This window comes from Aspergillus luchuensis, chromosome 1, assembly GCF_016861625.1.
Source record: "Aspergillus luchuensis IFO 4308 DNA, chromosome 1, nearly complete sequence".
Taxonomy (NCBI): domain Eukaryota; kingdom Fungi; phylum Ascomycota; class Eurotiomycetes; order Eurotiales; family Aspergillaceae; genus Aspergillus; species Aspergillus luchuensis.
Window position 1 is genome coordinate 2,558,722 of NC_054849.1, and position 23,714 is coordinate 2,582,435.

The 23,714-nt window shown below is 51.1% G+C and overlaps 9 protein-coding genes across 9 annotated transcripts; 3 read left to right on the forward strand and 6 right to left on the reverse strand.

Annotated features, from left to right (window-relative positions):
• Positions 1–15: 15 nt before the first annotated feature.
• erg20 (bifunctional (2E,6E)-farnesyl diphosphate synthase/dimethylallyltranstransferase) lies at positions 16–1,124 on the reverse strand (the record flags this gene model as incomplete). Its single annotated transcript, XM_041692101.1, has 2 exons — positions 16–939; positions 1,008–1,124. The coding sequence occupies 2 exons, from the start codon at positions 1,122–1,124 to the stop codon at positions 16–18; spliced, it is 1,041 nt and encodes a 346-aa protein (XP_041537600.1).
• Positions 1,125–1,666: 542 nt separating this feature from the next.
• On the forward strand, positions 1,667–3,882 carry CDC23 (anaphase promoting complex subunit CDC23; the record flags this gene model as incomplete). Its single annotated transcript, XM_041692112.1, has 4 exons — positions 1,667–1,770; positions 1,832–2,549; positions 2,602–2,785; positions 2,837–3,882. The coding sequence occupies 4 exons, from the start codon at positions 1,667–1,669 to the stop codon at positions 3,880–3,882; spliced, it is 2,052 nt and encodes a 683-aa protein (XP_041537601.1).
• A 256-nt stretch (positions 3,883–4,138) lies between these two features.
• AKAW2_10882A (ATP dependent DNA ligase domain protein) lies at positions 4,139–7,354 on the reverse strand (the record flags this gene model as incomplete). The annotated part of the gene is made up of 2 exons (XM_041692123.1): positions 4,139–6,149; positions 6,204–7,354. 2 exons carry the CDS (start codon positions 7,352–7,354, stop codon positions 4,139–4,141), a joined length of 3,162 nt encoding a protein of 1,053 aa, XP_041537602.1.
• A 516-nt stretch (positions 7,355–7,870) lies between these two features.
• Positions 7,871–9,500, reverse strand: AKAW2_10883A (SF3a splicing factor complex subunit PRP9; the record flags this gene model as incomplete). The annotated part of the gene is made up of 3 exons (XM_041692134.1): positions 7,871–7,895; positions 7,951–9,350; positions 9,411–9,500. The coding sequence occupies 3 exons, from the start codon at positions 9,498–9,500 to the stop codon at positions 7,871–7,873; spliced, it is 1,515 nt and encodes a 504-aa protein (XP_041537603.1).
• A 276-nt stretch (positions 9,501–9,776) lies between these two features.
• FAL1 (ATP-dependent RNA helicase eIF4A) lies at positions 9,777–11,145 on the forward strand (the record flags this gene model as incomplete). Its single annotated transcript, XM_041692145.1, has 4 exons — positions 9,777–9,807; positions 9,868–10,122; positions 10,176–11,069; positions 11,126–11,145. The coding sequence occupies 4 exons, from the start codon at positions 9,777–9,779 to the stop codon at positions 11,143–11,145; spliced, it is 1,200 nt and encodes a 399-aa protein (XP_041537604.1).
• Positions 11,146–12,533: 1,388 nt separating this feature from the next.
• Positions 12,534–14,675, reverse strand: AKAW2_10885A (uncharacterized protein; the record flags this gene model as incomplete). The annotated part of the gene is made up of 6 exons (XM_041692156.1): positions 12,534–12,648; positions 12,713–12,860; positions 12,914–13,394; positions 13,451–13,854; positions 13,915–14,009; positions 14,074–14,675. The coding sequence occupies 6 exons, from the start codon at positions 14,673–14,675 to the stop codon at positions 12,534–12,536; spliced, it is 1,845 nt and encodes a 614-aa protein (XP_041537605.1).
• A 517-nt stretch (positions 14,676–15,192) lies between these two features.
• AKAW2_10886A (uncharacterized protein) lies at positions 15,193–15,560 on the reverse strand (the record flags this gene model as incomplete). Its single annotated transcript, XM_041692167.1, has 2 exons — positions 15,193–15,234; positions 15,396–15,560. The coding sequence occupies 2 exons, from the start codon at positions 15,558–15,560 to the stop codon at positions 15,193–15,195; spliced, it is 207 nt and encodes a 68-aa protein (XP_041537606.1).
• Positions 15,561–19,025: 3,465 nt separating this feature from the next.
• AKAW2_10887A (oxygenase MpaB family protein) lies at positions 19,026–20,576 on the reverse strand (the record flags this gene model as incomplete). Its single annotated transcript, XM_041692178.1, has 2 exons — positions 19,026–19,313; positions 19,368–20,576. The coding sequence occupies 2 exons, from the start codon at positions 20,574–20,576 to the stop codon at positions 19,026–19,028; spliced, it is 1,497 nt and encodes a 498-aa protein (XP_041537607.1).
• Positions 20,577–21,333: 757 nt separating this feature from the next.
• Positions 21,334–23,683, forward strand: VMA1 (H(+)-transporting V1 sector ATPase subunit A; the record flags this gene model as incomplete). The annotated part of the gene is made up of 5 exons (XM_041692189.1): positions 21,334–21,711; positions 21,807–21,891; positions 21,954–22,621; positions 22,678–23,574; positions 23,627–23,683. 5 exons carry the CDS (start codon positions 21,334–21,336, stop codon positions 23,681–23,683), a joined length of 2,085 nt encoding a protein of 694 aa, XP_041537608.1.
• Between the last annotated feature and the right edge of the window lie 31 nt (positions 23,684–23,714).

The following is a 23,714-nucleotide window of genomic DNA, read 5'->3' on the forward strand; positions in this document are numbered from 1 at the left end:
GCCGAAAGTCTTTGCTTATTTAGTGCGCTTGTAGATCTTCGAAAGGAAGGCCTCGAAAACCTCCTTCTTCAGACCCTCCGACTCGTTGATGCTGTTGATCTTGGTGCGGATTTCACCCACAACACTCTCCTCGTATTCCTTGTAGATCTTCTCCAGGTCGAGCTCCTTGTACAGGGCCTTGACCTTGGCCTCCAGCTCGGCGTCCTTACGACCGTAAGCCGTATCGAGAACCTTGCGCTGCTCAGCGTTGCAACGCTGCAGAGCCTGGTTGACTAACCACGAGCACTTGTTATCCTGGATATCGGTACCGATCTTGCCGATGAAGGCAGGATCACCGTAGGCATCGAGGTAGTCATCCTGGACCTGGAAGTACTGACCCAGGGGGATGAGGATGTCGTGGGCCTGACGCAGGTTCTCGGGGGTAGCGAGCTGGAGGTAGTGCAGGGCCAGAGCAACGGGGAGGTAGAAGCTGTAGTAGGCGGTCTTGTAGGTGACGATGAACATGTACTTCTCCATGGAGAAGTTGTCGAGGTTGACGTTGTCCTCGGGGGCGGTGATCAAGTCACACAGCTGGCCCAGCTCGGTCTGGTAGGTGGTCTCGTGGAAGAGCTCGACGAGGTCGATGTAGGCGGGGTGGGAGCGGAAGTACTTCTTCAGAGTAATGTAGATGCCGGACTCGAGCAGGAAGGCGTCGTTGATGGCGATCAGACCGACTCCCTCGTGCTTGTACCAGCAGGGCTGGCCACGACGGGTGATGGAGCCGTCCATGATGTCGTCGCTGACCAGGAAGAAGGCCTGGAGCAGCTCGGTGAGCCAGCCCAGCAGACTGAGGTGCTTGAATTGCTCATCGGTCAGGGGCTTCTTCAGGAGAGCGAGACCGGTGTCGGGGACGGAGAGACCACGGTTGAGCTTTCCACCGGGGACGTTGACGTTGAGGGCCTAGTGTAGAGAAATAAGAAATTAGAGATAGACTTTGAGGGCGAAGACTAAGGGAGGTCGGCACGTACCTTCTCGAACCACTCGAGAGCGTTCTGGGGCAGCTTGTACTGCTTCGCATAGTTCAGAAGGTCTTCCCGCAAAGAGGGGAAGACGGCCTCGAAGTCGGCGCGGGCAGTGGTGGACATGATTGCACGACAGTACTAAGGAGGGGAAAAGGGGAGGAGGAAGAGAGTGAAGGGGGAGAAGGGGAAGCAGCGAGAAGAAGAAGAAAAAGAAGAATGGAGAAGAACAATGGGCAACACACGAGGAGGGGATCCAAATGGTGGTGATCGTCCCAATTCGTCCAGTTAGTGGCCGGCCAGCCCAATTGGGAAAACCCCGCTGTTTGTTCTGTTTGCCCCGTCACCGCCCAAAAAGGAAGGCCATTCGAGATTCCCCGGAATCTTTTGGCGATGCGATGCTCTTCGCCGCGTCTCCTGCCTCTTTTTGACATTGTTTTCTGCCTGCACGCTTGGCGCTTCTTATGCGCTCTAATTCATTGGCTCCGTTGTTTCAGAACCTTTTGACATCACTTGTCTCCACCGTCTCTAGAGCGCGCAAGATCCACCAAGCAGCAATGCTCCTGGCGCGTCACTAACTATAGCTACATACACTCAACTCAGCAGAGCTCCGCGGCTATTCTTTGCTATACGCGTGCGCATTAACGCGCGCAAACACCTTCGCTACCATGGCCGTCCCATTTACAGACGAGAACATCAAGGAGCTCAGATTCCGGCTCGAAGATGCGGCGATTAAATGCTCCGAACGTTGTTTATACCAGTCAGCCAAATGGTACCGTTACCGGCATCACCCTGGCTCACCTCCATGAGCAGTCACTAACCTTGTGGGTCAGGGCAGCTGAAATGCTAGATTCGATTGTACCAATTGAACAGTACGACACAGATCCAGACTCGCCAATGGACTACCCCGAAGCTCCTTCGAATGCCCAGAACCCTTATCTCCGAACACAAGATCCGCTCGAAGCCGCCCTCGAAGCGCAAGAGTCATACAAGTACCTCCTTGCGAAATCTTACTTTGACACCCGCGAATATGATCGTTGCGCCTCGGTCTTCCTTCCTCCGACCATCTCCCCCGTTCCTCTTACCTCAACGCCGCCGAATCCCAAGTCTAGACAGTCGTTGACTCCGCAGAAAGGGAAATCGAAGGCTTCGGCATATAGTGGCGTGAAAGATAATAGTGTGACCAGAAACCCGTACCCCAAGCTCAGCCAGAAATCGCTGTTTCTAGCGTTGTACGCCAAGTATCTAGCAGGCGAGAAGCGCAAGGATGAAGAGACCGAAATGGTATTGGGACCAGCAGACGGAGGCTCGACTGTCAACAAAGAACTACCAGATTTGGCGCGAGGACTAGAGGGGTGGTTCACGGAGCGGCAAGATAAGGGACTGGAAGAGCGTAGCCAGGGATGGTTGGAGTATCTGTATGGTGTCATACTTCTCAAGGGGCGAAATGAGGACGAGGCCAAGAAGTGGCTTATCCGGAGTGTTCATCTGAACCCCTTTCATTGGGGTGCATGGCAAGAGCTTAATGACTTGCTGGCAAGCACAGAAGACGTATGTCGCGCTGTATATTCTTGTTGTTACACGTCGCTGACCGCTACCACAGTTGAACCAAGTGGTCAATCTTCTACCCTTGAACATCATGACCCTCATATTCCGCGTATACTGCAGCCAAGAGCTGTATCAGGCCACCGAAGATACCTACCAGTCACTATCCGAGCTGGAAACTATTTTCCCCACGAGTGCTTTCCTCAAGACTCAGAGAGCTCTGTTATACTACCACTCAAAAGGTACGGCTGCACTACAAATACATACTGCATAGCCAAGCTGACTTTCTCCAGACTTCGAGGAAGCCTCCAGTATCTTCACCGACATCCTTGTATCATCTCCCCACCGTCTCGACAGTCTCGACCACTACTCCAACATCCTATACGTGATGGGCGCGCGCCCCCAGCTCGCATTTGTCGCCCAAATCGCGACCGCAACGGACAAATTCCGCCCCGAAACATGCTGCGTAGTCGGAAACTACTACTCGCTCAAATCCGAGCACGAAAAAGCGGTCATGTATTTCCGCCGTGCACTTACCCTAGACCGAAACTTCCTCTCAGCCTGGACCCTCATGGGCCACGAATACATCGAAATGAAAAACACCCACGCGGCGATCGAATCCTACCGCCGCGCCGTGGACGTCAACCGCAAAGACTACCGCGCCTGGTACGGTCTCGGCCAAGCCTATGAAGTCCTCGATATGTCCTTCTACGCCCTATTCTACTACCAACGAGCCGCAGCCCTCCGCCCCTACGACCCCAAGATGTGGCAAGCCGTAGGATCCTGCTATGCCAAAATGGGCCGCATCGAGCAGAGCATCAAAGCACTCAAACGAGCCCTCGTCGCTGGCTCCTACTACGCCGATGACTCCTCCCAAGTAGGAGCAGGAGGGGGACCAGAGCGGAAGATCCTCGATCCCGAAACCCTCCACCAGATCGCTACGCTATACGAACGTCTTGGCGATGACGAAGAAGCGGCTTCATACATGGAACTCACACTTCAGCAAGAATCAGGCCAAGTCATCCAGGAAGAAGAAGACGCTTCATCTGATAATGACGATGATGATAACCAATCAGGCACGGAGGGACAGTCTAGCTCTAGACGGACGCGCAAATCTTCCACGCAGCAGAATGAGGATGAGGATGATACTTGGCATGGTACGGGCGTTACGGCTACGACTTCCAAGGCTAGGCTATGGCTTGCAAGGTGGTCTTTGCGGAATGGGGATCTTGAACGTGCGGATCAGCTGGCGGGCGAGTTGTGTCAGGATGGGGTTGAGGTTGAGGAGGCGAAGGCTTTGATGAGGGATGTTCGCGCGCGGAGAGAGGGGGATGAGTGATCATCGTTCTTGTTGTTGTTATCACGGGTTAGGGTTTTGTGCTCCGTCTCATACGATCTTCCTGCATTTCCTCGGGGCTATTACTAGCGAGGCGTTTGGGGGAGAGTCATGATGGAATGTGATTTCATAGAAGATGTTTCTTTTAGATGGTTACTCGTATATTTATTAATGACTGGTAATAAAGCTATATACAGACGCAGGCAGCAGGGGAAAGCTACTGTATCTCAAATGTGGCCTGTGTCACATGGCCAAAGGCTCAGTAAGACTGCTTTTCTCCCAGAAGACCCACCTCACGTCTATCGAAGCTGACCGTGATTTTAGGCCTAGTGTAAAGCGCATCGCATTCTCTAGCTTGGTCTTCAGATGAGTCGTGACCTGGAGGTCCATCAAACGTCCAGCTCACACAAGCATAGAAGAACGCCTTGCTGATGCGTTCCAATGTCTGATGAAGGCAAAATCTCGTATCATTACTGCTGATGTTGAATTTGAGAAAGCTCGAGTCGAGGATCATGACTTTCCCGCCCTGGTGGCTGTTGATGTGGTAAGATTGAAAGCTATTTGCTATGGCTCTGATTAGATCAGGGAGAACTGTACACAGCGCATCGCTCTTGCCAGGTATCATGACCAGTCCGTATGCTGTGCCATGCGGGACTGCGTGATGGTTAGATGTCCTGGGGCGGCATTGTGTATCTGGGCGTGTTAATTTTCGGACGAACTCATTGAGGCTTGGTGCTATTTTCCAAGCGTTTGGTATGGGTTGAGATACTACCATGTCATCGGAGGAGATGTCATGGTGAACGTATATAGAACTGTGGAGCAGTGGTGATAGAATACGCTGAGTTGCTTTCTGGCAGAGGTGGGGAGCCACGGTTTCATTGCCGGATGGGCGTTTGCTGCAAGTTTCCAGCGTCACATTGGACTCCATTTGGCGGTCTATTAGTTTATGAAGGGATTCAGAGTGCTTTTGCAACTTGTCTAAGCCACTCGAAGGACCAGGCATTTGACTGGGGCGGAAGGCTTTCTCTGCATCAGAGGACCCGGTTGTCTGGGTTGAGTTCTTCCTCTGTCCGGCTGCATGAGAAGATAGATTGGCATTATCTGTCAGATACTTGCCGCGTACACTCTGTGCTGTAGGTGGGGATGGGGCTCTATTGAGATCCACATGGATGGGGATGGTACGTTGCATAGCGCTGCTTTCGCGGCGTCGTTTGGTTTGTCTCGCGGAACCAAGTAACGCGTCTGGGGCGTTCAATGCATTGTTCGAGGGAGACACAAATGCCCCAGGACCTGAGTCGTCTTCAGCAGTAGTCGAGGACTGGAGAAAGGGGCTCTGTGTTGTCTGAAGACTTTGTGATCGATCCGGTGTGCACTCCGAGCGATCTCGTAGCTTCATCCGTTTGGCTGCTTCATACTCGTGATTTCCTGGATCCTCATCAAGGGCAGACCGAGCAGTTTCTGCTAATAGCTGCAACTCTCTGTATGACGCAGCATCCTCAAATGATCGATCAGAAAGGACCTTCAAGATCCTAGGGAAACGCAGTGTATAGTATCTGGCGCCAGACGGCTTTTCAAAGCCACTGCCTAGCATCTCTACGACAAAGGGTGTCTTGAAGACGACATCCATGGGGTTGACTACACTCTCCCCATATTCAAGGATGAATCCATGGTCGGAGTCTGGACTGCGGGCGCAGAACCCGCCGAACTGATTTAAGGACTGCATGAACCTGACATGCATGCAGTGGTGGTTGATAACATCGAGGACACGAAATTTGGGTATGGCCCCAGATTGCACAACCATCTCTTTATTGACGAGGCACCCAATGAAGAACTCAGTCCATGAGAGATTTTTGACTTGCTTGATTGCCATAGCATCCCGAGAGTTGTACCTCGCGCCAATAATTGCGAGATCGACGGTGTCACCTAGTCCAGGTATATAGTCTTTCTTCAACTTGATCCAGCGACCGAAGGACGGATTGTCCTTGTCATCAGAAAAGATTGTAAAGTAAGGGTCTTCACTTGCTTTGAGGACAAACCCTTCCCATCGCTCAGTGATGCCTTTGTTGAAGATACTTTCTAGTCGGGATTGGCCGCCATGATGGGAAAAGTCAACAACCCACTGCTCAGATATACCCGCACGCCCTGGGATTGGCTCTATAGTGTCTTTCAGAAGCAATCTCCGCTCACGGTGTGGAAGCCTCAGACAAACATTGTCATCCATAAGCAGGATGTCAAAAAATACTATCATCAGATGCTCATAAGGTTGTGGACTATTGTATTCAAGTCAGAAGACAACGCTGGATATTATAAGCCATGTCACTTACGGAGAGTCACTTTGGGTTCCAATGAAAGTGCCTGAACGCGATATGAATTTACGCAACTTATGAAAATCAGCGATGCTGCCATGTTTGTCGCTCCAAACAAGCAATTCGCCCTCCAGGATGCATCGTTGGGAAATCTTGCAACCCGGCCGTCTTAGCTTCAGTGATTCGCTAATGACTTGATGGATACCGGCGCGGTCTCCTGTTGAATCTTTACCGCTTTTAGAAAATATTTGGATCCAGTCCGAGTCCTTGGACAGGTCGATATGTATCTGGCAATATTCACCATCATACTTCCTTTCGATGCTCATGCGACGGTTGCCGATCATGCGACAGCAATGTTTGATGCTCCTAGCCTTATAGTACTCGGGTCGCCCTATCTTGACTCCCACAGCAGGACTGAGATGCCCTAACGCGATGATTCCCAGGTCTTTGGCTAATGCAGCATTTGGTTGAGGTGGAAAGTGTTTAATGGGACTAGAGCCTAGCACGCTTAAAGCGCGTTCGAAGGAGTCCTGAAAGAGAAGTAAATGCGGAAGGAGGAAATGGAACCGCTTCAAAATGATGTTTACCGGCAAGGAAACAGGAGAATAGCTTTTCAGTATCATTCGAGTAAGCCATTTCGCATCTCTGCTACTTAGCCGTCGGTATAGAGGGGACAACGTCTGATCGACCTTGACAGCCGTACGCTGTCTTCGCACCCGAGGACCAGAAAACCTGCAACGAGAGGCGATTTCAGCTAAAGCTTTGTCTATCTCTTCCACAGTGACATCTTGGCCGTTGGTGACATGGTTTTCAGCCTGCCGCATGACATTCTCCACGCATTGTCCCAGGTCTACGCCTCCGGATACACGCCAACGCTCGAGCTCCTGCCGCCGTGAACAGCCCAGAAGCAGGCACCGTGCTATGATTTTGGCCAGCGATGTATCCTGTAGCCAGTAGACACGGTCTGTCCGTTTCTCTGGAAACATGCAGGAAAGGAGAGCCAACTGGTCGGTATCTTTATCGCGGATCCTCTTTTCATTCTGAGCGAACCATCGTGATACGGCACGGATGTCGGGGTTCACAACTTTGGCTTCATGGGCAGCTTTCAGGACCCTGTTATCTTCAAGCGTTGATAGTAAGTCGCACAGGTGAGCAAATTTGAACCCCATATGATAGTAGTAGCCGCGACGGGCGCGATTCTTGTGTCAGTCGTAACGATGGCAGGCATCAAAAACAGCCGAGTAGCCACCCGAACCATGACAACTTGGCGAAACAGCCTATTCCATGAGGCTACTGATATTCAGGAATGCACAGTCCAGAGATAACCACGAAGAAGCAAGTGAGACTGGGGGAAGACGCGGGGCACAAAATTGAACTGGAAGCTACGCGAACGGGACGCGAAACCACGTGATGCGAGCCAAAGTTGGGATCATAATGAGATTTTGGCTCCTAATTTCTCCGATGATAATATCGTAATATTCTTGGGGTGTAGAATACATAAAAGCAAAGCTGTCTAGTGTTGACTTTGCTTTGATACAGCCATTTCCCAACCAACACTATCCCAAACCACGCAGCATTAAGGAAATTCGAGAAAGGACACCCACCAAACTCCAGGCTTTTCAATATGAAATATGGCGAAAGGCAATGCAAAAAAACATGAAGAAAGGTTGACCCGGGGTCGCCGATTATAGGATACCTTGCTTTTGCAGACTGGTAATTATTAGTAAAAGTTCCAATAGGTCGCGGGATTGTTGGGAGCACTTACTCAAGGTAAATCCTCTCCGGCATCACATTGCCTTCAGCATCCTCCATCTGTACCACATTGTCGCGGTTATCTCTGTCCTTCTTGCGGTCCTGCTCTAGCTTCTCCCAAAGCCTGATTGCATCCTCAATCCGAGTGATCTCACGGAAGAGGTTGGTATTGGATGTGATACCAAGACACTTCAAACCAAAGATATGTAGAGCCTCCGAGAAGTGCTTGTCAAACGCACGACGACCCATATAAACAAAGTTACCGCAAATCTCGCAAGGATACTCCACCCCAAGGCCGTGCAGCTTGTAAAGCCAGTAAGGAATTGGCTTGCCATCCCAAGCAAGTGGCAGCTTGAGGGGATTGTAGATTCGGTCTTCGTCGTCCTCGTCAGATTGATCGCCAGCACGATCACCGCCAGGGTTCTCGGACTCATTAAGCAGAGCTTCAAGTTCCATCTGGCGCTCCCGTTCAGTCATACCCTGTCTCCGCTCGACATTGAACCTCGTTGCTTGACGCTCGGGCTGCAGTACCTGCGTCAAAGAACGCACCCGATGTTCTCTCTCTGCGACTGCACGTTCCTTGAGTCGATGAGCCACGGATGATGTGCCGTTTGTCGCAGGGGCTGCTGGCTTTGCGTCATCCCCGGCGGCTTTGCGTGCTTCAGCGGCCCGGATATGCTTCTTTCCTGTCAGGTGGTTCTTGTAGACATTCTCATTCTTGAACTCCCTCTCGCAGTCAGCACACCAGATACCTTCTCCGGAGCCCTCGGTCTTCGGACCCTGAGTACCGTTCTGAGCAGCCTCCTCTGTCCAACCAGGGACCTCGTTCGCCGCCCATTGCCTTTCGAACTCCTCATCAAAGCTAGCGAACAGTTTGTCCAGATCTTGCAACGGCTTCACCTTCTTAATGAAGCTTTCCAAGTAGTTTGCGAGTTCGCCGACATATTTGAAATACCGATCGGAAAGCTTATTGTTTCGCTTGATCGGAAGTTGCGGAGGAGTAAACGCATCGAAGATGTCGAGATACTGTACATATGAGAGCCGTTTTACCCCAGGCAAGTTCAGGTAGTCTTCGTGCAATGTCGTGAGGTCCAGAAATTGCCCATAACCCTCTTCACCAGTGAACAGATTGTCGATCTCCATTCCCGTTACTTCACCCTCTCCAGGCTGACGGCGCTTATAAGCCCGCTCAAGGTTCTCGACTGGTTCATTAGGATAGCGCCTGTGGAAGTCCTTAATCTCATCCAGTTGCTTGTAGAATTCCTCGAATTGATCGCCGGTTGAGATGGTTTGGATTTCCTTCTCACGCGCGCCGTCCGCATCCTTGTAGATGTCGAGCAACCTCTTGGACTGGTCTTCGATACGCTTCAAAAAATGGGCGACTTCATGATCACGAGCCAGGCGATCCCGTATCTGAAAGTAAAAGAGTAAGTCAGCAGAGAGCGACGCAATAGAGACTGATGGGTTACATACATTACGAGGCTCTTCGGCGACGCGGTCGGCAATCGCCTGCTCCAGGCGCTCAAGGTCCTCGTGAATAAACCTTTGCTCCTCGAAAATCATTATTGCTGTGCGCACAATGCTCTACCTGTCTTCTGCAGATTAAAGCGCTTTCGAAGATCGGGGATGGAGGCGGGCATCTCAGCGCCATCCAAGAGAGCTTTGCGGCGAGCTATCGTCACGTGCAGCGGGCGGTGAGACCTCGGTCGCAACGAAAAGTCGCGCCGCAGATGCTGGGCGATTCTTCTGCTACTCCACCAGGCCAGCTCCCCTCCTCCACTAACTTGATTCTGTTTTCCTTCATCCTTTTACTTTTAGTTACAGACCGGCATATTCAACATGGCGGACGGAATTGACAGACGCGCTGATGGTAGGACCTCAAAAGTCCCCAACTGTCATTGACGCCCGTATACTGACTGCGCAAAACTAGACCGCATGGAGTTCAACACCTCGAAGGAGGTCACTGTTGCTCCTACCTTCGAGGACATGCACCTGAAGGAGAGCCTTCTCCGTGGTATCTATGCTTATGGTTATGAGTCTCCGTCTGCTGTCCAGTCCCGTGCCATTGTTCAGATCTGCAAAGGTCGCGATACCATTGCCCAGGCGCAATCCGGTACTGGTAAGACTGCTACCTTCTCGATCAGTATCCTCCAGGTCATCGATACCGTCGTCCGCGAATCTCAAGGTATGTAATATGCGCTTAATCGCAAGTGGTGGCTGTAATCTCACACATAACAGCCCTCGTCCTTTCCCCCACTCGTGAACTTGCCACCCAGATTCAGTCCGTCATTATGGCCCTCGGTGATTACATGAACGTTCAATGCCACGCTTGCATCGGAGGCACGAATATTGGAGAGGATATTAGGAAGCTTGACTACGGTCAGCATGTCGTTTCGGGCACCCCGGGCAGAGTCGCCGATATGATTCGCAGACGCCATCTGCGCACCCGTCACATCAAGATGCTGGTTCTCGATGAAGCCGATGAGCTCCTCAACCGTGGATTCCGTGAACAGATTTACGATGTCTACCGCTACCTTCCTCCTGCCACCCAAGTCGTCGTCGTTTCCGCTACCCTCCCCTATGATGTGCTCGATATGACAACCAAGTTCATGACCGATCCCGTGCGTGTCTTGGTCAAGCGTGACGAATTGACCCTCGAAGGCATCAAGCAGTACTTCATTGCGGTGGAGAAGGAAGAGTGGAAGTTCGATACCCTTTGCGACCTTTACGATACCTTGACGATCACCCAGGCGGTCATCTTCTGCAACACCCGTCGCAAGGTCGACTGGCTCACCGACAAGATGCGCGAAGCCAACTTTACCGTGTCCAGCATGCACGGTGAAATGCCCCAGAAGGAGCGTGACAGCATTATGCAGGATTTCCGCCAGGGCAACTCCCGTGTGCTTATCTCCACCGATGTCTGGGCTCGTGGTATCGACGTGCAGCAGGTGTCCCTGGTCATCAACTACGATCTGCCCACCAACCGTGAAAACTACATCCACCGTATCGGTCGTAGTGGTCGTTTCGGACGTAAGGGTGTTGCCATCAACTTCGTCACCAGCGATGACGTGCGCATCCTCCGCGACATTGAACTTTACTACTCCACCCAGATTGACGAGATGCCCATGAATGGTATGTCGAAACCATCTACATCACGAGGCTCAGATATAGCTAACCTAGTTTCTTAGTTGCCGATCTTCTGTCATAAGCGATATAATTATGCCTAGCGTATCGACCAATTTATCCTTAACTATGGTCACTTACGAGTCATCACCTGGCATCAAGCTCGCGCGTCCTAAGAATACCTATGCCTCGCTCCCTCCCTATACAAATGAACAAGGTGGACAAAAGGCCCAAAACACCACTTCAGTGTACCATGAAGGGGCGGAGAATTGCGTGGAGGAAATGGGAAAAATAACAAATTGGTTAGTTCCTGTCACATCCCAATGGTCGATATTACCCGAGTCTGACACCTTGCCAGTGTTGTTCGAGTAGATGACTGCTCACGGCGCCAATGTCACTTGGTCAATTGACGTAGATCCAGTCAGGCTGGCCACGTTTCACCCATTAACTTTATCTATTTACCTTTGAATATTCCTTTCTGGCGTTTGAGTTGTTCCGGGGTTTACATGCTATGTTTGGAGTTTACTCTTATTATTACGATCGAGTGGAAATAGCAACGTTCAAGAGTCTTGTGTGGTCTGTCTATACTAGTCTGACTGGCCATATTTACATCCCTCAAAAGTACATTTATCCATATCCATTTTATCCCATCCCGCTCTCTCTTGCAAGTATCCAGTACTAGTAGCACTTGCCCGTTCTAGCCTACATTCACCACATGAGTAGATCAATCAGTCAGTCGATAGTACCCAAGCAAATATTTCGATTATCAGATGCATACTCTACTACCACTACCACCAGCCAACTTTCCAACCTCAGAAGTTACAGAGAAAGGAGGGAGAAAGAGAGAGAGAAAGCGAAGTAGCGGTAGCGAGAAGCAAACATGAACTCGATGACCTTTTGAGCACAAAAGCAGAGGGGACTCCGATACGCAACGCACAAAGAAACAAACGGGAACAATGACACCAAAGCACACTCCTAAGTAGTCCCTGAAAACCTGGCATGATTCACGACCCAAAGGGTGGACAGTAACGACAATGACAAACAGACCATTAACCGTAAACGTTGAAGTCTTTATAATATGTAAGAATATGGGGTGGGGTGGAATATGATATAAGGGATAGGGACGCCATGCCTTGGTGCAGTGGCTTATTACGGCACTGATGGCAGGCGCGCCGGGGATGGTAATGATGAATGTGCGGAAGGAAAAGAAAGAGAAAAATGAAATTGATGCAAAGCATATATTGATCTGTACCAAAAGCAGCGGCGCCTGCAACCTGTATTAAATGGATCACTGACGATGAGCCAGCAAAAATGCGTATATGCAGGGTGGAGTGAATAAACGGGAGCAGTTGGGTTCGGAGTAGAGAAGAGGGAGAAAGCGGACGGAGTGAATGCGAGAGATGTTTAAGCTGGAGCTGCTTCCAAGTATGTATAGACTATATGGGATTGCCTGCTACTCCTGAAACGGGAGCACTAATTGAAGCTTGATGTTGAACGCAGAGCGCTAGTGCGAGTGAAACCACTTGTCGATACTGCCCTGTGCTTGCCCGCTGAAACATTCGGTCGTATGTCACGTTCACGTGTCCAACTAGAGAACTGTCAGTCAAAAGACTATCTGGGTGGAGGGAGGAATTGACGGGGCCGGTGCTCACATTCTAACCAAGCAGTCGTCGCCAGCAGAAGCAAACATTCCTGGGTCTCGAGGATTCCAGGACATGGAATTTACACATCCTCGTACGTGCCCCTCTAATGCCTCTACAAGTGTGCCAGCTTCTTTGTGGAAGATATAAACACGAGAATCTAGTGACACATTAACCAAAGAAGGTGAGGATGTGTGTTCGAATGATGCTCACCTTCACTTCCACTGACAATAAAGTTTTCCGCCGCACCACCAAAGACACTGCGAATGACGAAATGCCCTTGTTTCTGCCCTGAAAATCGACGCACAACGTCTGTGGTGTTGATGTCAACAAGCTGTATTTGTCCGTCGGCGGAGTTGATCAACATGTGACGGGAGTCCCTGCTAACAGCGACGGAGGTTGGCTTGCTTTTCAGGGCTAGACAGTATTCTTCATCGCGGGTCGCAAGGTTGTAGACGTGGACCTTCTGATCGAGGTCTGCCGCGATAAGTCTCCGGCCATCGGGCGTGATAGCACAGTCTTGGACGCGGAAGCCTTCCGGCCACATGTATAGGGTCTGTCCACGCATGCCCCAATGACAGAGTTGCGAGCTCACGTCCAGAGCCGCCGTTACGAAAGACTCGCCATCAGGAGCCCACGCCGCAGCTGTCACGGGATGACGGTGGTGATTGATGGTCAGAAGGCAACGACCAGTCTTTGCCAACTGTCAGCACAAACACCGTCCTCCAACACGAAAAGGGGTCACTGTACCTCAACGCTCCACACGCGGGCGGTCTTGTCCTGAGAACAGGTAATGATCTTCGAGTCATCCGGGCTCCATGCACACTGTGCAACACCATCCTCATGACCCAAGAGCTTCTGTATCACAGAGAAGGTGCTGGTTTCGTAAATGATTACAGTCTGATCTTTGCTGGCAGTGACCAGCTTCGTCCCGTCGTTCGAGAACTGGCACCACCATACCTCGTCGGAATGCTGGTTCAACTCAATCCCGGTCCGCAAAGGAAAGTCTTTGCGATCACACATGTGATCTGAATACAATGAAGGTGGTGATGCGGAATTATGGTATAAGCACTGGTTGATCTGTGTTTGTTTGACGTGATCCAGCAGAATAGCAAGACGATTGTCCGGAATCATTACAGAGGGGGATATTGACCCTGGTAGGTTGTTAGCGGTATGCACCGTTACAGCTCCGAACGTTGATTTTGAGGACTCACGAGACAATTCCGACAACAAGCGTTCTCGAGAAGAGCTTATGGGACCGTCCCAGCCGGCCTGGTCGTGGAGATGTTCCGGGGGGCACATGAGTAGACTAGCATGAAAGTCAGTTTCACTCACGGTTGTGCCGCGAGAGCTTGTCAGCATGGTGTGCTCACCTGGACAGAGCGTGTAACCGTCCTATGTCATAATTCAGCGGTGTCAGTTCATGTCTCAGAACAATTAGGGCCGCCGCCAAATCGCGGGCTTCCAACAATTCGAGGAATTTTTGCTGGCGCAGGTAAAAAAGCATTTCGTTCTTTTGAGCATCTTCCACCAAAACCAGCTTCTCCCTATTCGTCGCTTGCTCGCCGGTATTACTCCTCCAACCACCTCGATCCGGATAGAATGACTGCACCAGTATATGTTCCGCCTCGGTCCATCGGCCCTCTAACACCGCATTTCTAAACGTAGCAACTGCTGGGCTCTCGAGTTGATACCCACTCTCCTTGCTTAGAAGCGTCGCGGCCCCATCATAGCCAAGGTCAAACAGGGCTTGAATCAAGATCCTGGTAACTTCTTCTCGGTCATGACCATAGTATGACGGAGGGCCGACTGACGCTTTTTGAGAGCCATTCGTGCGTACGTCTCCGTTGGAGGCTGTGAAACTTGTTTGGCCGTTCAGAGAGTGGGCGAAAGCTGTCTTCTGAGACGGGGATGCATTTGAGCCATTCAACGTATGGGAGGAGCCGTTTGTACTGGAAATGCCATCCGGGCGCATATTTGCCAGGCGCCTGCGCTTGGGGTACGGTTCGGGGCCCTCTGATGGGGCGCGTGACTGAATACTGCTGGATGCTCGAGACCTGGCCTCGCTTGCCGTGCGATCCTCCGCGAAACCTCCTGTTCCCTCAAAAGTGTGTTCGGGCGTATCCGGTGTGCTGCTACGGCGCCGTCGACGAGCAGAGGATGAATGCGGGTTTCCGAGAGCGCCCACTGTACCGTAGTTGTAGTTGGCTGTCGGTCTTTGGAGGAGAAACGGGGAAGGGCCGCCCGGAGCGGAAGTGAGTGGACGGGACGCTGAAGATTGGCGGGGGATAGGAGGGTCAGGGTGGTCGGGAGCGGCGGAGGAGGGTATATAGAAGGGATGATTGTCTGCCAGTTCGAAAACGTTCAGATCTGCCCTTCCGCCTGGCTCTGTAGGAGAACCAGGAGAGCAGACCTATATCAGCGGCGGGTCACTGATACTCGCCGAGGCTCGTTTCACTGGGTGGGAGCTCGTTGAGCAACTGGGTGGGCGATCAATGTGCTGGACTTGGGTGAAATAGATATCGGTGGAGGTTCTGAGGTATCAGGTTCTGGTCAGCTCCTGCACTGTAAGATGGATGGACTGGGTAGTTCGTGCAGTCGTCGGGCGGAGGTCTTATCGGACTAGGATCAGATCCGGGGAAAGACGACCGATTGTCGGGGATAAAGGACAAGGAGTAGGAGAGGCGGTACAGACTGTGTTCAGGAGCAGATAGGGATGAGCGAAGTAGAGTCGAAGGAAACTTGGAGTAACAGAGTCAAGCGAGAGCGTATGGCCAGTAATCAAACGTGGGGGGGCAGAGTAGGTGGTAGATAGCAGGAAGCTGGAAGAACGGAAGTTCAGTTGAGGTCGAAGCAACATCGGCGGCTGGTCTTACTCTTTCCTGTGGCCGTGGGGCCAAGCAAGCAGTCCCGACAATCCAATCCTCTCCCCCATCGATTAATCCTACCGCGCGGTTTCACCCTTCCAACCACGCCCTGCCCGAGCCCTACTGTGTCGATCGATAGATAATTCTACTTTTGTCCTTTGGATCCTTGTCCAAATAGCGCCATAGTCTGCAGTACAAATTTGGGATAATTTCAGACTCTACGGTGTATAGTAGGTGCTTACAATGGATGAGTCGAGACAATTATCGATCCTGACGATTAATGATGACGATGATACAATACCGTATGACGATACTGACCAAAGGTTATCAGAAAAAGAAGAAAACAGTGGCTTTTCCTGCACTCATCCTCTTTGGGTTCTTTTCCAGCTGTGATTGTCTCTCTTTCTGTCTGTTCCTTTTTCTCGCTTCTTAAGTTTTTCTTATATATTTCTTTTTTCTCTTGTCTCTTCCCGCAGTGATCTTCCCTCCCCTGGACACTCTAAGCCTTCAAGTGCACATCGTAGAACAGATGGGGTTCCCCAACCCGGTTGATCTTGAATTCACGCACATCACCTGAGTTCTTCTCCGATCGGTTCCAGAGCAGCTGACAAGGGCGATTCCGATAATGACACCATCCCCGATTATCAGAACTGAACAGCGGTTATCCAAGGGGCATGGCCCAACGGTTGGCGGGATTGGATCCCAGATCATCACTGCCACCTAATCTAGTCTATATCACCTGCACATTACACTCGGAACACATCAAATGAGCTGTTCCCATGTCAGTGTCAGGGGCGCTCCAAGCTTAGGGACCTCATAATATCCTCCCCTTTAAGACACCCTTATCTCCTCTCATACTCTAACCATCTACCCATGGAGGCACGGACTTCGCAACTACTACAGCACGGTATGCCATGCAGCCCAATAACGCCACAGCCTACTAAGACATGTACCCAACCCCAACTAAGTAAGCAACCCACTGTGGAGGCATGCCATTTGGTACCACTGGAAAAGACCCAAGTGGGTATGTCGATTAGACGCTGTTGGTGAGTGTGGAGGCCCCAGACCTCATTAGACTCCCATCGGATGCAATTCCCTTGCGCATCACCATGTTCCAGATAAATGCCTCTAGGACCGTGCGACATCTTCCAGACGTGACTCTTAACTCTGCATTTTCTGAACTCACAGTCCAAGCCTGCAGTTATCCGGGATGGGAAGCTTAGGGTAGGGAGGTCTGGCAGCCAAATAAATGGTTTGTTCAAGTGTGGGACCAGGTTCCCCCGCAGTTGCATGAGCACCTCTTAGTACATTTGTCTTCATGTCTCTCTGAGCTAACCAAGCTTGGGCACAAGGACGCCCCTGTTAGCACTCGGGGGTCAATCAGATTGGTGGATACTGCTAGTACCTGAAACGGTGCCAGATGCCATACTTTGCTAGGTTTATTGCTTGTACCGGGCGTTCTTCACCGCTGCTTTCAAGATGTATTGGCTTCAGTCAAGTACCGATGCATCGTTAAGGTCTCAAACGCCCGTATTCTAACCGAAGGACGTGACTTACGAGGCTTTCAGGGGCATACTACTTGACGCATCCTGCCTACTGCTGAGGCCCGCCTAACGCTGTGTTTGATTGTGGCGCTTATTTTCCGCACTAGTAACTGATTATCGCATATTCATGGCGGTTATCACGGCCTTCACTTATTCCTGTTAGATGGCCATATATAAAGTTCAATTTCCACGACACATAGCGCCCATACACAGTTGATGGATCTAGCCAGGGGTTTGGAATGATATGATCGACTCCTCCGAAAGTATGAATTTCTGGGCTGGCGTCGAAATCGCGGGTCAGGGATTTACATCGTTTCAACGTTCTTTGTTCCAGGAGGCCGGTATTCTTCAGAACAAACAGCTCCCTGGGGTCGGATCACACTTTCTGACCTCAGTGTATATGCACAGGTCCACATGAGCACCTGGTTTAGTGTGAATCAGTCAGGGGAGTCGTGCAGTGAATATGAAAATGTGCAGAACACTGGTATATTTTCCATTATGCGGCAACCCAACCCAACAACAGAGGAATCTAGTACCTCAACAGAGTCACCCTAATATCCACATTACTAGTGGCTTAGAATTAAGCTTATCCCCGAGAATTCCATTCAACGGGAACAGCATCCGTGACGGCCAGGTTAGAGCCGAAACCAGCAACAGCCAGATCTGACATTAACTGGGAACTAGACCGTAGTAGACCAGCCACTGTAACCATCGAAACCGGATGTCAGAGTCAAAGAAACATGTGCATTGCTATACACCCAAATGAATTCTCTTGCCTACTAACATATACTACACTACCACCTACTCAACACCAAATATAGTAAAACACAACCCACCAAATATCTCAGCAGTATAGTATCCAAGATCCAACCACACCCCCTCAATTCAACACCGTCTCACCTATAGTAACCCTACGAATCATATCCGAGGCCTACCCATCATCCAATGACTAACTACTAACTACCCTCCCCGATCTCATAATGACATAAGTTAAAACCAACCCGAACCGCTCCGCTCCGCTTCCCTAATTGTGCCGGCGGGGGGGAGGAAGGGTGCACCTGACCTCATGATGACTTTATCCCTCAACCGAAACCCCTCCCCCTCCACCCCGCCATCCGGCAGAGCAAAGCTACCTATATATAGCTGGAACGCATTCACCCCCAAGGTTCTCATTTCGTCTTATTCAACCATTCAGAAGACAAAGATATTGCACCATCCAAAGACCAGACCAACCACTTCTACTTAAATCTTTATACCTTACCTACCCGAACTCTAATAATCTTCAATATGGGCTGCGGTTGCGGATCCGGAAACACTTGCGGTTGCAGCGGACCGAGTTCCTGCACTTGTGGACAGTCGTGCTCTTGCAAGGAGTGTGGAGTATGTTATGACATTCCTAGGACCGCTTTTGTGGGTTGGTGATGTGATGTGCATGTGCTAATGGGGTTTTGTGTTGTTTAGAAGTAAAATCGATTTTCTCGATGTCTACGGACACGCCCACTACTGTCGTTTTACCACCGGCTTCTCGAGTGAAGATCTGTGAGAATGGAGATGTGGGATGGGGATAATGTTGTTGTTGTGGTTGCTATTATGATATGAAATGAAATGATATGATTGGATTGTATATGAAACTGAGTTGTTCCGTAGTTGAGGGTGGGTAGAACTAGTAGTATATTTTGTAGTGGCGGGTATGCTGTAGTGGTGATAAGAAGGGATAGTAAGTTGTTTCATATACCTTGCTGCATAAGAGACACCACATCTGTAGTGATCTATGCTGTGTTTCAATGTAGTCTAACTGGGAGTGTGCTACTCTTTCAGTTTCAGTTCTCTGGGGTCAATAACGTCATAGTGGGGCGATGAAGGTACGATAACGGGTCGGATGTATACAAATACACCGCACACGGATACAACATCCTATTGATATCTGATCTTGGAAAAGAATACTCGCATCACTATACGAATCACATAATATCCCCCATCGAGCAAAGTCACAACAGTAATAAATGCAGCCACCAGACCGACTCGGGCCAGTGCTTCAATGCCGCGTCGCGATGTTTTCGGAATCTTTTCTTTCTCCTTGACCGTCACTGCTTTATAAAGCAGCCCTGCATGAGATGGCTTGTATACAAAGTCAAAGAGCGACTCGCCTCCAAGCCCTTTTTCTCGGTCGGTTATCATGGTGTAATAGTATCGACGACGATACTGCCCCAAGTCAGTGCACACGCTAATGGTCACACCACGAGAGAACAGACGTACCGCGATAAACCTTTGATCGAGCTTCGGAAACAACCGGGTACCATATGCTAACGCCATGACAAAGAAGCAGTACCCGTATATCAGAACCCGATAGTACAGTGTGGGTTGAGGGATTTGAAGGCTGTCAGAGAGTTGCTTCCCATTTAGAAGTCGAACCATAGCCTCCATGAATCCCATTGACGCATGCGCTGGGGCTTTGTTCTCCAGGCCGTTGAGTATATTACGAGCTAGGACTCTACCAATGTTTATGGGATCCACCTCCGATACAAGGAGAGATTCCATTAGCGCTCGTGCGGTTTGCTGGCTAGCAAAAGGTTCGTCTGGGACACCTAGGTAGTAGGCTACCAGCCTCCAGAGAGCTAGGTAGTCGTCTATCTCTTGCTTGCGGAGCCAGATACCTTGCCGGGGGAGGCCAAGCCAGATGATGATGGACGAGAAACTGCTAATTGTTGCAAGGCTGTCAAGGTCGTTTATAGGGACTCCGTACCTCTCATTGTCATACCTTTCCCGAACGCAAATCAAGGAGCGAAGATAAGCATGCAGCAGCCGAACGCGGATGCATGAGATATTACCAACACCGCCTGGCTTCATTGCGTCAACGGATTCAGAGACCTGGAGGATAAACTGTAGGGTCTCCAGCAGTCTCTTCCGCACGACATATATATTGTTGAAGCCTCCACATAAGTTTAAGGCCTTAACGACACTTGGTGAGCCCCTAAGTAGGAATAAGTCGAAGCCTGGTGGAACTTTCTGCAGAGTGACTAACATGCCGCCCAAGAGGCTTTCAAAGTTCAGCTGGCATTTATCAGTGCTTATGCTTGAAGTCGTCACTAGATTAGATGCTAGACTTACCACGTTCAGAATGGGAAGCCCATAACGGAAGAACACCTCCTGTCCCCGTTTGATCTGCTGCCAATCAACCCAGTCCGGCACTGTGTTGACTTGTGCCCAGAGTTCACTAAGCTTCCGATCATCTTTTGCGTGATCCTTCAGCATGATGTACACATCCAGATCAGGTAACTTCCTGGCTGGATCATTTTGCCTGTCTTGATTAACTACCTGACGGCCGATATCGTTAATTTGGTCGATACATTCATCCCCAAGCCTGTCATAAGTGTGCATCTTTGAACGCAACTGTTCCCTCGTCTGATGAAGGGGCGACCATGCGAATGTATGGTCCCAATAGGTGTAGATTTTTGATGAATCCATTATGTCGATTCGCACCTACGAGGCGTCGGAGAAGGGACAACAACTGGGGCAAGAAGGATGGATGACGGAACATGCGTGTCCTGGAATCGTTTAACTACACCTGGCGGAGTGCCATCACGTCACTTGTCTTCTACTTGTATCAGGGACGGATTCTTCGATCCTCCGATGAAGTCAATCACCGGGCGAATGGAATGGTCCATAGAGGGCAGTTTCCATGGGATCAAAGCGGAAACCTGTCAATGGCTTGTCAGGCAAGCAGACGACGTAAGAGGCTTCGAATGCGCGAGGGGTGGCATGTGGAATAGTCCACTGTTGGTGAAAGCGTATGGTTCTACGGAAAGTTCACTTCGCAGAGCGTAGAGAAGTCGTTGGGATGGGCAACTTGGGCGTTCGGTGTAGCGTTTTAGAGATGGGTATGAAGCTCCCATCGTCAGAAGCCTTTTCGACGGAAATCAGCCTCTTGTTGGCTAACAAACTCCTACAACCACTGAAGAGTTCCCAGAAGCAGTTACTATGGGCTTCCCACCCAACTTACTATGTAGTAGAGAGGTGGACATGATGATGATGGCTGGTGGCTTAACATTTGATGTGGAGAGACCAAGAAGCAAGCGGCACCGGTTTGATAAGGCGGGCTGAGTAAACACGCAACACCGCAAGGACCACACGGCCAATCGCTCATCAGGGGCCACTAGTAGTTGATGTCTCCGGATTGTCAATCTTCTAGATATTGTATTAATATTATGATTTTTCTGAGCGAATGCTAGGATTAGGTGTGCGACGACTCAAAGCACGCCCCTCGCTGCTTGATTTGATTGCGCATCACGAAGGAGACGAACAGCCAGTCGGTTCGAGGTCGTCATCACCGCCTGGACTAGACAGCCCGCAACTGCCACCGCTCCCCGTGTCGCCCACTTCATCATCCTGCAGCGACAGCTCCTCCTCCTCTTCTTCTCCTCCTTCCCCCATCCATCCCTCCCCCTCCCCCGCGCTGTCCACTCCTGTCATTCACCTCCCTGCTTCACGCACCATGGCCCCCTCCGCTGATGCTGGCGAGAGCCAACATGGTTCCGTCTTCTCCGTCTCCGGTCCCGTCGTCGTGGCCGAGCATATGATCGGCTGTGCCATGTACGAACTGGTATGCCTCCCATGTGTTTTCCCGCCGCCAGATACTGCGCTTCTAGGTTTACGCATCTGCAACTCTTAATCGCTAACACCGGGCATCGACTGTAGTGCCGTGTCGGTCATGACCAGCTGGTCGGAGAAGTCATTCGGATCGATGGCGATAAGGCCACCATTCAGGTCTACGAGGAGACAGGTACATCCGCCAACCCCTCCGGCCTCCCCACAACATCCCTGTCTAACTGCCACTTTTTCTAGCTGGTTTGACGGTCGGCGACCCCGTTACACGGACAGGAAAGCCCCTTTCGGTCGAGCTGGGCCCCGGTTTGATGGAAACGATCTACGATGGTATTCAACGGCCCCTGAAGGCGATCTCCGACCAGTCCAAGGGTATCTACATCCCCCGTGGTATCGCGGTTAACGCCCTGGATCGTGAGAAGAAGTGGGACTTCAAGCCCGGCAAGTACAAGGTCGGCGATCACATCACCGGTGGTGACATCTGGGGTACCGTTTTCGAGAACAGCTTGGTGAACGACCACAAGATCATCCTCCCTCCCCGCGCGAGGGGTACCATCACCCGCATAGCCGAGGCGGGAAGCTACACTGTCGAGGAGAAGCTGCTGGAAATCGAGTTCAATGGAGTCAAGACGGAACACAGCATGATGCACACCTGGCCTGTCCGTGTGCCCAGACCGGTCAACGAGAAGCTTTCGTCGGACGCACCTTTCATCGTCGGTCAGCGAGTGCTGGACTCCCTGTTCCCCAGTGTTCAGGGTGGTACTGTCTGTATTCCTGGTGCCTTCGGATGTGGAAAGACTGTCATCTCCCAGAGTGTCTCCAAGTTCTCCAACAGTGATATCATTGTCTACGTCGGTTGTGGTGAGCGTGGTAACGAGATGGCTGAAGTGTTGATGGATTTCCCCGAAGTTAGTATCCCTTCTACAACAAGCATCCAGTGACTAACGAGCGATCGCAACAATAGCTTTCTATTGACGTTGATGGCCGCAAAGAACCCATTATGAAGCGTACCTGCCTGATCGCCAACACCTCCAACATGCCTGTCGCCGCCCGTGAGGCGTCCATCTACACCGGTATCACGATCGCTGAATACTTCCGTGACCAGGGCAAGAACGTGGCTATGATGGCAGACTCCAGTTCCCGCTGGGCTGAGGCTCTTCGTGAAATTTCCGGTCGTCTAGGAGAGATGCCGGCTGACCAGGGTTTCCCTGCCTACCTGGGTGCCAAGCTGGCTTCCTTCTACGAGCGTGCCGGTAAGAGTAACGCTTTGGGTAGCCCCGAGAGAATTGGTAGTGTCAGTATTGTCGCTGCCGTCAGCCCTCCGGGTGGTGACTTCTCGGATCCCGTCACCAGTAGTACCCTGGGTATTGTCCAGGTGTTCTGGGGTCTGGACAAGAAGTTGGCTCAGCGTAAACATTTCCCGTCGATCAACACGTCGATCTCTTACAGCAAGTACACGACGGTTCTGGACCGGTACTACGAAAAGCATCACCCCGAGTTCCCTCGCCTGCGTGACCAGGTCAGAGAGCTTCTGACCAAGTCGGAGGATCTGGACCAGGTCGTGCAGCTGGTTGGTAAGGCCGCTCTGGGTGACTCCGACAAGATCACCCTGGATGTGGCTGCCATGGTCAAGGACGACTTCCTGCAGCAGAACGGTTACAGTGACTACGATCAGTTCTGCCCGCTGTGGAAGACCGAGTACATGATGAAGGCGTTCATGGGCTACCACGACGAAGCCCAGAAGGCGGTTGCCCAGGGCCAGAACTGGTCTAAGGTTCGTGACGCCACCACCGACATTCAGAGCTCTCTCCGGAGCATGAAGTTCGAGGTGCCGACCAACGAGGCGGAAGTCTCCGAGAAGGTAAGCCAGATGCCTCCGTTCTTTAGTAATGTGTATTCTAACTCTGTTGCAGTACGAGAAGATCCTCCAGCAAATGTCGGAGCGGTTTGCTTCGGTGTCGGATGAGTAGAGGAGGACATATTCACCGGGCTAGACCGGGG